The 14,779-nt window shown below is 41.8% G+C and overlaps 2 protein-coding genes across 4 annotated transcripts in view; both read right to left on the reverse strand.

Annotated features, from left to right (window-relative positions):
• Positions 1-5,062, reverse strand: part of UBAP1L (ubiquitin associated protein 1 like) — a 20,230-nt gene extending 15,168 nt beyond the window's left edge. Inside the window, exons 1-2 of the mRNA XM_083371359.1 lie at positions 4,863-5,062; positions 2,343-2,490 (exon numbers count right to left, since the gene is read on the reverse strand). Coding sequence (XP_083227485.1) covers positions 2,343-2,468 — 126 coding nt within the window. The 5' untranslated portion in view covers positions 2,469-2,490; positions 4,863-5,062. The remainder of the gene's footprint in view (positions 1-2,342; positions 2,491-4,862) is intronic.
• On the reverse strand, positions 4,993-14,779 carry PDCD7 (programmed cell death 7). Of its 3 annotated transcripts, none has more exons than XR_014493525.1 (6): positions 13,803-14,779; positions 11,441-11,579; positions 8,745-8,981; positions 8,323-8,410; positions 7,061-7,247; positions 4,993-5,215 (listed from the first exon to the last, which is right to left on the reverse strand). XR_014493525.1 is itself a non-coding variant. In XM_083371357.1 (6 exons), exons 1-6 carry the CDS (start codon positions 14,559-14,561, stop codon positions 5,562-5,564), a joined length of 1,353 nt encoding a protein of 450 aa, XP_083227483.1. In that variant the 5' UTR covers positions 14,562-14,779; the 3' UTR covers positions 5,275-5,561. The 3 variants fall into 3 exon arrangements, 1 of the variants encoding a protein (XP_083227483.1); XR_014493526.1 differs by lacking the exon at positions 4,993-5,215 and adding an exon at positions 5,275-5,577; XM_083371357.1 differs by lacking the exon at positions 4,993-5,215 and adding an exon at positions 5,275-5,577 and having other exon boundaries at positions 7,134-7,247.

Consider the following 14,779-nt stretch of genomic DNA (forward strand, 5'->3'; position numbering starts at 1 on the left):
ATTCACCCTCATAGTTCAACATACAAAATAGATTGGGCCAGTATTGGGATTCAGATATGTGAACAATCAGTTCCCTGTGTGAATGCCGCTTCTGGAAGTCCATTCTGGGCCAGGGCAACAAAAAAAATTAGCCTGAAGTGGTGGGAACTGGCTGAATCCCACCACTGGATTGGGCCATCCAAAACACCGATTCTTTCCCTATTTTGTGCATTAATAGATTTGAGTGTTTTAAATAGGAAGCCTGAGAAACCTAAGCAAATGAACACACGAAGTGACAGAAGGAAAGGGGTTCTGAAAATTTACACTACAGTTTAATAGCAAAAAGAATGTTAAGATGATTTCTGAAGAAGTCTTATTCCAAAAATACAATGGTGCCCTCTGATGGTGGGAATGCTCTGAATACAGAACACAACAGGAAAAAGTAAAGTATTGAAATGTTCAAGCCCAAGTTTTAATAATAATAATAATAATAATAATAATAATAATAATAATAATAATAATAATAATAATAATAAGAAGAAGAAGAAGAAGAAGAAGAAGAAGAAGAAGAAGAAGAAGAAGAAGAAGAAGAAGTTGGAAGGGGCCTTGGAAGTCATCTAGTCCAACCCCCTGCTAAGGCAGGAAACCCTATACCATTTCAGACAAGCGGCTCTCCAGTCTCTTCTTAAAAACTTCCAGTGTTGGAGCATTCACCACTTCTGGAGGCAGGTTGTTCCACTGGTTAGTTGTTCTAACTGTCAGGAAGTTTCTCCTTAGTTCTAGGTTGCTTTTTAAGTCAGGGGTCTTCAAACATGGCCCTTTTATGACTTGTGGACTTCCACTCCCAGACAGAGAGAGACAATTAGAAATAAAGGCATTTTATTTTGAAAGTGCTACATGGATTGCTAGGGAAACACACTTCAAAAAGGCTCAGGAGAAAGTTAATTCTTTGCAGATGGACTTGCATGTATAATGGAGAAAAAAAACAAGAGAAATGTACAGCATTGATAGTAATCTAGCAATTGCATTTTTAGGATTAGTTGAAATACAATCTTTCTGCTGTGAAGAACACTTTTGGTTTGTACAGATTCGTGTCCACTTCCCCTTTGGCGATTCAGCCTCTCTTTTTCTTGATTTTAAGGCAAGCCAACACAAACTAGCTTTTTCAACCCCACAAACTACGATCGAAGCTTGCTCTGCAAGAATCCAGACATCAATTGAGATTATCACTTCTATTATGTACAGCAAAAATATTTGTCTGCTTGTAAATTTGGACAAATGGAGAAAGTATGTGTTGTTATTTAGCAAGGGCTGAGAGTGACTGGCCCAAGGTCATACAGCTGGCTTCATTCCCAAGGTGGAACTAGAACTCACAATCACCCAGTTTTTAAGATGACGCTTTTACCACTACACCAAAACGGCTTTTCCCTTAACCCATTTTTATTATTTATTAGTAGATTCTTTTTTTTTCACGTTTTAAGAAATAAATATGAACTGGTCAACTCAAAGCAGCAAATATACCTAATACTCTAGCCCTATATTTCCCATCGCAGCAGCCCTGTAAGGTAGCTTGGGCTGAAAGAGAGGGGTTTGCCCAAAGTCACCTAGTTAGCTTTCATATCTAAGAGAAGACTAGAATTCAGTCTCCTGGTTTCTAGGCCAGCACCTTAAGTACTACACCAAACTGGCTCTCATTTCCATTCTTCTTTTCTCCTTTGCTGCAATTTCTGCTGGAAGGGGGGAAGGAGATGGCAGTGTGTGACCGTGTCCATCCAGTGCAGCATAGAGAATATTTATTGTATCAATAAAGGAGAAAATTTGTAGCTCAGGTTGAAATGAGGGGTCTGTGGTGCTCTCTTGGTCGTTTTCTTGAAGACGTTTCATTACCCAACTAGGTAACATCATCAGTGCTAGAAGGGAGTGGGTGTGTTCGCTGTTTATATACAAGCGCCTTCTAGCTTTGATGATATTACCTAGCTGGGTCATGAAATGTCTGCAAAAAACAGCCAAGCTCAGAGTGTACCACGGACCCCTCAATATTTTTTTTTGCAAACAATAATTATTAATTCAATTAAACGCTTTCGTTAAATGAACTGTTTTGATCCATGGGGAAACACGGATTCTGATGAACGTATATCATACATACACATAATTTATCGGGGAAAAGGATTGGCTTCAGCAAGAGCTGTCAACCACACTTACAAGAAAGAGAAGCTTGGTATGACAAATGTGCTTACAATCTTTTTTCCCCCTATTATACTTTGATGATCTTCTTTTCCGGTAAACGTTAACATTTATTCTACGCTCTTGTCATTGTTTTCAGCATAGTAAGTGAAAGGAGTTACAGCAATCAATCTGTTTACCATTGTGCATGATAAGACCTCTGCACACGCGGGCAGCTCAATCTGGTCAGCAAAGTTGGCGTCTCCCACAGGATCATCCACAAAGCTTACGGTCACTCTGAAAGGCACATCTTCCAAGTAGCTCATTACGTCCCTGAACTATGTTAGTCTAATGAAAAGAAATCAAAAGGCGTACTTAGCACTTCAAGACCCGTTTAATTGATACCGGTTATATTGGAGGACTTACGGCCATTCCCAAAGGTGCTTTTTTCAGGAGGCAAGTGGACTTTTTATTTTTCTTGGAAGACTTTTCGCTTCTCATCCCAGAAGCTTCTTCAACTATGACTGGATGGTGGGGTAATGGTAGGATTTATACTCCTTGCAGACAGCTGCTCATTTGCATTTTCTTAGAGAGTCATTGAGGCCACAAGGTTTACCTGTGTCCTCAGGGTCACCTGAATAGTGCAAATGTGTGCGGGGGCCTTCTTAGCTGCCCTGTGTCCCTTCACTGTTGAAGACAGGCGCAGGCTGTTGGGGATGAGTCTGCGTTGTCTACGTCTCCAACTGAAGTGCAAATGGCTGCAAAGAATGCTAGTGACCAGCTGTCTTCAAGGAATAACAATCCTTCCATTCCCCACCATCTAGTCAGAGCTGAAGAAGCTTCTTGGATGAGAAGCAAAATGTCTTCAAAGAAAAACAAGGAAGTCCAGTTGCCTCCTGAAAAAGCACCTTTAGGACAACCAGGACCTGAATGACTGAGAGCCTCCATAGAGACTTACTGCCAGATGTTTAATATGGAGACTGAATCACTTAGTGCTAACATGGAAGCTAGGGGGACCACGGACAGCTTTAGCATGCTACACGTATGCTTTTGTTAATTCACTCCATATGTGGCCCTGTTGCACGCATTCTCAGAACATAAGCCATCTGTTGCTCTAACACAAGAGACTTATTAAGCCAAGTGTCATGTGAAGGTGAGGGACTGAACAAACTTAAGCAGGAAGTGATGAATCATGTTCTTATTTTGCCCCGTCTTGAATCAGCTAAGGGATGACAGCCTCCATCAATCTATTTGCTTTGGTCAGGAGTTTAACTGTAAATTTCAATTTAGAAGCAAAATTAAAAAAATATGTATTTCACGTATGGTAATGGGGTCTGTTTCCCACCAGAAATATGGGACTGAATTTACAAATAAAGACTGAAATTACAACTAAGGCTGCATTGCAGATCATCTGTACTTATGTTTCCACATTCACAATTTGGTATATAAAAACAGATGTTGCAAAAGGAAAAAGTTGTGTACAGCTCCTTCCCATCTGCAACACATCTGTATTTGTCAACAAGCCAGGATTAGACATTCCCAAGTTCTAGGCTGTTGGCATGGCATACAATTTCCAGTTATTTCAGAGTAGAGAGGCTAATGTGCCATGGTCTGCAGTTACTTCTGCAACATGAGAAGAAACTAACACATGAGAACTTAGTTCTCCGTAAGTCCAGAGAATTCCATATATTAACCTAACTCAGATGCATATAGCACACAAAATCAATCTTGAGTTAATCAACTATCATCTTAAGGAACCATTAGACACGAAAATCAGTTAATTAATGACTTCAAATGGAAGTTATAAAAGATTCAAGTCAATGAAACAAAATTGTCAATTTCCAGAAATCTCTTTCTGGGTATCTATTAAATATTGTAATTGCTTTACAATGACAACTTTGCTTTGTAAAACATTTAACAAGTAGTATTTTCATATCCTTATCTGTAAAGCAACACGGAACAGAATTAAGCAGTCTTATTTCCTCCAAACTCAGCACAACAGTTCCCATAACATCTAAGAAGAGTGATGTGAAAGGCATCAAGTTAAGAAAAAACTGCCCCAGAGTAATTTTGAGATTGACAGCTGAATATGGATAGATTTAAAAGTGCCAGTTAAAACTATAGAGGCAATAGAATCCTTTTATTCTGTCACTTTGAATTAAGATGAAAGATATAAGACTGAAAATCTATTTTAACAATTCCTAGATGGCAAAAGATATTAGATTTTATGAAGATACCAGAATGGTCTAGAAAGTATATGATCCCAGAATTGATCACGAATATTAGGCGTGTATTAATTTATCTCGGATTGCAGTTTAAAATGCCAGTTTTAAGTGGCATTAATATATTAACATGTTATTATTAATATCTATATCTATGGATAGATATCTTAATATATATTTTTTTAAAAAAACAAGAAATATACAAGCAAAAAGAGAGAAAAAAATGACACAGAAATCTATTGAGTGGAGAAAGGAATTACTAAGTGTGTGTACTTAGTGCTCAGTATATCATTGGTGAACAACTGATAATAAAGAAGTACATTAAATTATTTCGTAAGGATTGGAATCCCTGAGCTAAAAAAATTATTCTTTAAAGAAATGTTATCATCTCTGTCTGCACACAAGAGCACCCGCCTATGAACCCCAATCTATTTCTTCAGCTTAACACTCAACTTTCCATGTTGCACACCTTTATTTCTTAGGTAAAGGAAAACTCACCTTAGCAAGGAATTAGGAAGGCATTTGCCAGTTGAAGACAGAGGCGTCTTGCTGGCTGTGACCTCCACAGTTGAAGTGGGAGCCCTGGCCAAGTCTAATGATTAGAGCTGCTTGAGTAAGCCCGTCGTCAGGTTTTCCAATGGGGTAAGCAGCCTAATCTGCTCTAGAATCCATATATAGGTTGCCGTGCCCAGTGAAAACATATAATCAGGACTGTCTCCACTGAAAACTTCTGGAACCGAGAAGATGTTTTTGGGCTCCGTATTTTCAGTAATATTATGAAGAAAAATTCACAACAATTCTGTTTCCAGCAGCAGCCGCTGCTGCATCTTGTGGCCTTTTGCTTGAACGTTCTGTGCGTGCCCACGTGCCACAAAGGAAGAAGAAGAAAAAAAGCCAGATACAAGCGTGAAATGGTAATAATTTATTAAGTACAAACAAAAGGCAACATACTTTTATTAAACAGGACTATAAGTCACTCTGACAATTTACAGTTTCTCGTCACAGCATCTCCAATACTTTGTCGCAAAGCTTTACAAGACAATAAACCATGCTTTGCAGATTTTTTGACAATTATCTTGCAACAAAAGTTGAACAAGTCTAGTTATTGCATATATGTACCAGACAAAAGCTATGGTTTGTACTAGCAATTTGGGTACAACATGCTCTTTTATGCCATTAACAGCCATGCCTCAGGTTTCAATTTTTCTTAGGTCTGAGAAAAGATGATCAACAGGGTTTGTTGGTTTAGTTATACAAATAAAATGTGTTAAACTGAAATAATAATAATAATAATAATATACTTTAAAGAAATACAGGAAGAAGTATGAGATTAGAGAACATTGTATTTCCAGTATAAATAATGCTGAACTAAAGCAACTGGTATTAAATGCTTAGGACTTTGTGTTTCAGAAGTAAACAGATCTGAAGGAGCAAGTGAGTATAATATATCCAACATCTGCTCAGCAGTGGAGAAATGTTTGGTATGAATAATTTTGTTCAACAATAGTAATTTCTAGTTTTTTTGCAATTTATGAATCACAGAATATATGCAGAATGTGTATTGTTTTTAACAACTTTATACAGAAAATCTATATAAGCACATATAGATTTCCTGAACAGCTAGTAATTCAGAGGAAACAAAATCCCTCTCTGGTTCTTCTTTATATTCTTTCACTTCAAGGAATGATTTATGTTTCTGTACAAACTACAGTTTGCCATTTATTTAAACTGAAAATGTGCCCTTGAACTAGGGTTGCAAACTAGGCTGGCAAGGGGTCGTTTATTAAAACACAGAAAGGAGAGCAGGATTACACAGAAATTCAAGATTCCTTTCCTGAACACCAAACTATGCTTTGATGTTATAATAAAAAAATATAAAGAGGCAAAAACCCTTTAACTCATATTCCTATTCTAATTATCCTACTTTAAGAGAAAAACAAAACAAAATAAATGCTCGCCTAAGTATGTGTAACATACAGTATGTGTGTATAAATGAAAGGCACTTTTTATGGCAACGTGGAAAAGCTACTGTTAATTCACTCTATACGACTCCAATTTAGCGCCGTAATTTTTGAAAGCCAAGCACTCAAACTTCAAAGGAAAGCACTATCAGCCCCATCTGTCAATTCATTTAATTCCTGACTTGTAAGGCCAAGATAACCACAGAGGTGTTTTGGAAGATAGCTGGATATTTGAACATCTGGATACTGTTCCAAAGAATGTTGATGTTGCCTCGGGCAGTGAATTCTGAGTTCCCCCAGTTTATTTTACATTAAGAACACATACAATAATATTTAGCTGATGTATTAATTCCATGGTCTCTGAACTATATAAACTCCATAGATAAGCTGAGCTTTGTATCTGGCCTCTGTTTGCCAATGTCGCCCTGCAGATCCACGGCATACTTACTTCTCTATCTCCGGGATTACACCACTGATTTGGTAGCACTTACATCCCATTTAAGGTAAACTCGGATAAATTTCTGAGGAAAATCATTTTAAAGTATAGACCTATCCCACAAACTGCCAATACATGCACAGCAGCGATTCATTGATACTTCTTTCGTAATCAAAATCCTGTGATACTGAAGTATAACCAGATGCTAGAGGGGACTTGCAAGCACTATTGTAAGTATCAGTGCCATACTTTTAACAGCATCTTTAAGGACAATACTGGTCTTCTCAAAGAACTCTTACATTGTTACTTCAGCCTTCCAAAACTGGCAAATTGTGCTGGGTCTCGTCTTCAATGGTGCTTCAAAGTCCTCACCTGACAGCAGTGGCCCACGTGTCATTGGAGGGAGGACTGGGAAGGACCCATCCTGGTGGGATGAAATCTCCTTCAGGGTGAGCTGCAGGCACCAAGTACTGGTCCCATTCGTGCCTTTAATGGAAAAAGTTAAGACAACACACTGAGCACTGTTATGTGTTCCTTGTCTAAATTGTTTCACCCGAAGCAGGTACGCGGGCAACTGCAGCTGAATACAGAGTTCACAAACAGGCACAAAATATTGTAGGAACTTGGCTATAGGTGATTTGAATGAACTGTGGCTACTCAAGGGACCCTTAAAAAAGCTATTCTATTAATGTTCCATCTTTCTTTCAAGGAGCATGCAACGGTACAGATTAGATCCACTCCAATTTTATCCTCGCAATTATTTTGTGAGGTAGATTAATTAAAAGAGATTCACACAGCCGGTTTACCCTGTTCCTGAGTTAACTTGCTTTTATGGATTTGCACTATAAATTAAATGGCTGGCAGTTGTGTAACAAGTCATAGAGTACTAGCCAAACTTAGCTGTTGTGCAAATACAGCTGTTAGGTTTATAAATAATTTAGCTCAGTATATGGCATAAATGCAACACTGTTTTTCAGGGACCTGGTGAGCATGGATGGTGAGTTGAATCAAAAACTCCAGATTATGATCTGTGATGGACACCAATACCGGTTCTACTATAGCCAAAGAGGCTGAATCATGCTAGAGACAGGGTTTATATCTTTCCTTAGAACAATGTTTATATATCACAAAAATTAATTTAAAGGGAAATAAAGGAAGCACACAAGGAAATTGGATGGGAAGGAAGTCACAGGACAATTGTCTTTTCCCTCCATTCATTCCAGATTCTGGATCTAGTTAAAACCTCAATAGGTTTTATTAAACAGGGCTATAAATCATTCTGACAATTTACTATTTCTCATTACAGCATCCTCAGCAGACAACTTTGTTGCAAAGCTTTATAGGACAATAAAACATGCTTTACACAGCTACTGACAGATATACAATCTGAGTTGTGCAGAGTTAACAGTTGCAACTGGACATAAACATCTATAACAAATGGATTAACAAAGAATTCATACGGCAGCCTGAATTCAAGACAGCTGAGAATTCCCAGGCTTTTATGTAAAACAACATACTCCAGCAACTCAATTTGTTTTATTTACTAACAAATGACTCTTACCTGATCTGGATGAGAGCTGGCAAGGAACATTCAGCTTGCAAATAGTATTGTGTGAACGGCTCCAAGAAATGGGCAAGTGGAAATTCTTCTAAAAATATAAATAATAAGTAAGGATATCTTTACAGTCAGAGAAATAAAAGCCTCCACTAATTGTAAGAATAGATCTCCATGGTTGCTTTTTAGGAGGAAACTTTATTTTAAATTCAGTAAGCCAGTTCTTGTGTTGACACAGAAGAACTACATAAATAAATATTTTGGGAAATAGTTTTTTTTTTACTGTTTGGAACTGAAATAAAAATAAACACTTTTAATGTAACTATTCCCACCCCAAAGTGGCTACGTAAATGAAACAGAACATTCCTGGATTTCAAGGGTAAATCACCTTCTCCCAAAGCATAAAGCATGAACATTCTGAAAATTACCTGGATCCCCAAACAGTTTGGAATCCATTTCGCGCTTCTGCTGCAGGAGTTTTTCCTTTTCCTTCTTCTGCTTCTTCTCCATTTCCCGTTTCCTTTCTTCTTCCTGTTCCCCTTCCAGCATGACTCGGAGAGCTCGTTCTTCAGCTTCATAGAGTTCAGTGCGTTTTTTAATCGATGCTTTTAAATTCTGAACTTCACTTTCAAAGGCTTCATCTGCAGCTGGTGGCGGACAAACACCTGCACCAAACACACACAGGCTATTTTCTTTTTTTGTTTCAGAAGAATCCCACAGTTGTCATAGGCCAGTAGTTCTCAATCTTTCCAAACTAAAATCCCATCAAGCTAGGCCTCACCATGAAAGGAAAAAAAAATCAATTCTTTCTAAGAAGGACATTTCTATGGTTTAGGGGGGTCTTTTCTCATTTGCAATAGTTTACAGTTTATTATTACAGTCAAAGGCCACACATAAATCAAACGTCCAGATAAAACAAAACAGAACCATCACAAGAGGACATAGCAAAACATCACAATCCATGATGCAATCAATAGGCGACCAAGGTCTGGCTAGTTTTACAGGCAGTATATCAAATACAAGCTATCTTCAGAAAACTGAATCATACTGGCCTGACAATAAAAATACAATGAGCATACTCTAAAACTGGATAAAACACATAATAAAATTACAAAATATTATTAAAAAGATCTACAATGCTTATTTATGTTTCTGGTGAATCCCCAATGCTGCTGCACGGAATCTGGCCACCTGCACGCCGTGATCTCTGCCTGCTCATCCTTAAGCAGCCACTGGAGATAAATACTTTCCCAACGACCAGGATGCCTATAAATTATGGGGAGGACATGTTTTTTTCCGAATGGCACTGTAGAAGGAGCATCAAAGTATGTGTCCAATGGTCTCCACCTCTCCTGAGGCACAAGGGGCAGAGTCTTTCAGACAGTGGTGTCTTTTTGTACTTGCCGTACAGGATGGCCGATGGAAATGCACGGCACCGTGCAAGCGAGAATGCTTTCCGGTGGTTTACCGACTCCAACTGACTAAGATACCTGGCAGGTGTAACCACGTATCTAATAGAGTCTGGAGCCACATTTGCAATAGATTTTATTTCAATAACATACTTTGTTTCCCATCTAGCTTTCTGAATTTGATTTAAATCAGGGGTCTTCAAACCTGGCTTTTTTATGACTTGTGGACTTCAACTCCCAGAATTCCTCAGCCAACGTGAGATTCTGGGAGTTGAAGTCCACAAGTCATAAAAGGGCCAAGTTTGAAAACCCCCTGATTTAAATCAATACCTTGGAAAAAGTGAATATGCTATCTGGGATTTTTTCCCCCCACCCCTTCTTAGTTCTTCAATTATTTGTAGCAGAATAACTGAACAGGCTGTCTGCACTTATGATTGTTTACCAGTGATTTACAGCAGCAATTAAAAAGTGACTTATAACCCATCCTCAAAGTTACACCACCACCCCTGTGGCCATGTGCTTGCAATCTGAGCTCTTGGCACCCAGCTTCCATTTACGATGCTTCAGCATCCTGCAGTCACATGACTGCAATCTGCGACTTTCCCAACAAGCAAAGTCAATAAGGGAAACTGGATTCATTTGCCAACTACAGTAATTCATTTAACAACTTCAGTAAAAAGGGTAATCAAATTGGGTCTGGTCATGTTATGACTCGCTTAATGACTACACCGATTAGCAACCAAAATTCCAATCCTAATTGTGGTTGTAAGTGAAGGACTACTAGTATTCCTCTTACCCTCTATGCTTCAAGATTGGATGAGTGAGTGAGTGAGTGAGTGAGTGAGTAAAGAAAGAAAGAGAGAGAGAGAGAGAAAGAAAGAAATAAGGAAGGAAGGAAGGAAGGAAGGAAGGAAGGAAGGAAGGAAGGAAGAAAGAAAGAAAGAAAGAAAGAAAGAAAGAAAGAAAGAAAGAAAGAAAGAAAGAAAGAAAGAAAGAAAGAAAGAAAAAAGAAAGAAAGAAAGAAAGAAAGCCAGGCAGGCAGGCAGGCAGGAAACAGAACCTGCACAGAAATATGCTAGCTATTTATAGGGAAACAGTCACAAAGCCAGAAAAGCAACCGTTTCAATACTCTTCTGACTGGCATGACTTTTTATGCAAGTCTTCTAAATTTATAATGATAATTAATATATAAAGCACATTTTAACAAGAAAAAAAAAGCAATGTAAAGACCCACTGGCAGAAATGTTGTGACTTTCACACAAAGTTTCCCAACCATATAGAGTAAAAAGGTAAAGGTTCCCCCGCACATGCGTGCTAGTCGTTTCCAACTCTAGGGGCCGTTGCTCATCTCCGTTTCAAAGCCGAAGAGCCAGCGCTTGTCCGAGGATGTCTCCGTGGTCATGTGGCCGGCATGACTAGACGCCAAAGGCGCACGGAATGCTGTTACCGTCCCACCGGAGTGGTCCCTATTTTTCTACTTGCATTTTTACGTGCTTTCGAACTGCTAGGTTGGCAAAAGCTGGGACGAGCAACAGGCGCTCGCTCTGCTACGCGGCACTCGGGATTCGACCCGCCAAACTGCCGACCTTCTGATCGACAAGCTCAGCGTCCTAACCCACTGAGCCACCGCGTACTGTAGCCCAAAAGGAGAAAACACAAAGCAAAACACAGTCACGATTATGAACGATAATAAAAAAAAAATCCAGAGAATTTACCTTTCCTTCCTGCTGCTTCTTTTCTTAGTTTCCTAAGCTTTTCTAAGCCACGCAGAATTTCGGCCATCCGCTTTGTGTCGGCTTGCTTTTTTCTCACTTCTGATAACACACTATCGGCAGCAGCTTTAAGTTCTTGTTCCTAAATGAAAAGAATGTAAATTAGAAAACAGAGCAGGGAGAAACAGAAAAACCTTGCCAACAGGAGGTAAAAGTGGGCCTGCTGGGCGCAAAAAGGCAAGAAAAGGGGAACCTTTGTGGAAAACCTTCTTGCTCGGCAACACAGTATGAAGTTCAAGATAATATATGAGCAAAGAAATGAACAGACGACTGAGAGCTCTCTGGCACATGCTACCTTCACCCCAAAAGTACAACTCAATGGCACAGAAATAAAAACCTTACAGTTTTTTCTTTCTCCTATAAGAGATACTTACAAGACAACTTATAAAATAAGTAAAGACTGATAGCCCTTGACTTATAACCACAATTGAGCCCCAAATTTCCATTGCTAAACGAAAGTTATTAAATGAGCTTTGCCCCATTGTACAACCTTTCTTACCACGGTTGTTAAGTGAATCACTAGTTACTAAGTTAGTAACAAGGTTGGGAACTGAATCTGGCTTCCCCATTGGGGGCAGGCAGAAGGTTGCAAAAGGCGATCACATGACCTTGAGACACTGCAATCACCATTATTTATGGTGATTGCATAATCACCATAATTTCCAAGCCTGGGAATTTTGATCCCTTGACCGTGGGAATGCTGCAACGGTCATAAGTATGAAAAATGATCATAAGTCACTCCTCTCAGTGCTGCTGTAACTTAGAACAGTCACTAGATGAATTGAGGACTACTTGTATACAGTAAAACTCTTTTTTTTTTGCTCCTATTGCCATGGCAAAACCATAGATGCTTGTATTAGCAAGTCTCTGGTGTCATCATAAGCTGTATTGTAAAATTATAAATATTTCACTGGTGAGTGTATACGAGAGTGGGCGTGTGCACTCACTGTCCATTGCTCCATAAACATGCTGCCGGCATCAAGATCCCTTTGTCCAGTGCGCTCCCACAGGGAGGGTCTTCTCAGGGTACCGCCGGTTAAAGATTGCCGGCGGGTAATACCCAGGGGTAGGGCTTTCTCAGTGGGGGCGCCTGCCCTTTGGAACCAGCTGCCCGCGGAGCTTAGGACTGCCCCCAACCTCCATTCATTCCGCTGGGACCTGAAGACCTGGCTCTTCGAGCTCTCTGGCCCAGGCTGAGAATTTTTTAATTTTTAATTTTAACTGGGTTTTTTATTTTTTCTCAAGGTTTCATTTAATCTTTTTAAATTTGTTTTAACTTTTGTATTGATTTTCTTTTAAATACCCTGTAAACCGCCCTGAGTCCTTCGGGAAAGGGCGGTATATAAATCTAAATAAATAAATAAATAAATAAATTGAGGAAGGGTAGGCCAAGTGTAACTGGACACACAAGGAATTTGTCTCCGGTGCATAAGCCCTCACTGTACATACAAACAACAATGTGGTAAATTATAGATCATAAATCCTAGTTACAATTGCAAATCATAAGATACAAACAACAAGCGATAAATCATAAGATGCCAATAGGAGAAGGTAGTAGGGAAAATGAGAAAGAGAAGTATAGAAGCAATAACAGCCCTAATACATGGTTTAATATCTTTAGGCATTAGACAGGGCTGTGGGTTAGGTTAGGTGTTCAGCAGTGATAGCAGCAGAGTGGCTACCTCTGCAGGTATTGTAGTCCTCGACTTACACAATTGAGTCCAGAATTTATGTTGCTAAATGAGACATTTGTTATGTTATGTTATATATTTAATTATTTTAATTGTTCTTAACTTTGGTAATGTGTATTGTTATTTTAAATTCCTTGTGAACCGCCCTGAGTCCTACAGGAGAAGGGCGGTATATAAGTCCAATAAACATAAACGTAAACATAAGTTAAGTGAGTTTGGCTACATTTTACGACCTGTCTTACCACATTTGTTAAGTGAATCACTGCGGTTAATAACATGGTTGTTAAGCGAAACTGGCTTCCCTGCTGACTTTGCTTGGCAGAAGGTGACCCCCCCCACCCCGTACTGCAACCGTCATAAATGTGAGCCAGTCGTCAAACATCAGAATGTAAATCACGTGACCACAGGGACGCTGCAAAGGTTGTGTGTGTGTGTGTGAGAAACGGGCATAAGTCACTTCTTTCAGTGCCGCTATAACTGTTGTAAGTCGAGGACTGCCTGCATTTTCTCTGCATCCATGCACCGAAAGAAGCAGAGCATCGGGAGGGCCTCTGCCATCTGCTTCCCCTCTCCCCGTGACCGCCTTTCTTCCCCGTCGGCCCCCCCAGACCCACCCGGTGCCGGTCCTCCGCCTCCTGGGCCCGCCGGGCCCTCCAGAGGTCGACGCGGGCCTCACGCTCGGCGCGGCGGGCCGCCTCCTCCTGCCGGGCGGCGCGGGCCTCCTGCCGCCGCTGCCTCCGCCGCAGCCTCTTCCGCCGGCCCCGCTCCAGCCGGCCCCGCAGCAGCTCCAAGGCGCCGGGATCGCGCAGCGGCCGCACCAGCGCGCGTAGCTCCTCCAGGCCGGCCTCGGCCGCCGCCACCTCGCCCGGCGCCGCCTCATCGCCCCGCCGCCGCCACGCCGCGCACAGGCCCGCCACGCGCGCCAACGCCCGCAGCGCCTCGCCCGCCGCCCGCGCCGCTTCGTCCGCCGTCAGGCCGCGCTCCCGACGGGGAGACCCGGCGGAGACGGGCGGGCGGCGCCGCGCCGCGAAGCGGCTCAGCCAGGCCTCGTCGCGGTCGCAGGCCTCGTCGCCCGGCGCGTCTGAGGCCTCGGGCGCAGGCCGCGGCGGGCCCTCCGGTCTCCATGGCAACGGCGGCCGCTCCGGTAGGGTCGGGGGCCACTGAGGGGTTGGAGGCGGCGGCAAGAAAGGCGGGCCCACGGGAGGCGGGAGGCCCCCGGCTGGGAACGGCGGGTAGAGGGCCCGCGAGAAGGGCTGGGGCGGCGGGCCCCGGAAAGGCCCCGGCGGGGGGAGCGCGGGCGGCGGGAAGGCGGCGCGCTGGGGCGGCCCCGCGAAGCGCGAGCCGAAGGGAGGCGGCGGCGGCGGCTGAGCCATAATCAGAGCAGGCCGCGCAGGAGCCCCCTCTGGACAAGGCCTCTTCCTGGCTGGGGGAAGAGCAGCGCCCCCTGCAGCCTGGGAGGAGCGTCAGCAGCAGGAGGAGGAGCTTCTCGGTGCTGGAGATGCTTTGCGCCAGAACTGATGAAGCTTCTTGGATGAAGAAGCGAAACCTCTTCCAAAGCAAAAAACCAAGTCTGGCTGCCTTTCGAGGAAGA

This window comes from Vipera ursinii (genome assembly GCF_947247035.1).
Source record: "Vipera ursinii genome assembly, chromosome: 11".
Classification (NCBI taxonomy): Eukaryota; Metazoa; Chordata; class Lepidosauria; order Squamata; family Viperidae; genus Vipera; species Vipera ursinii.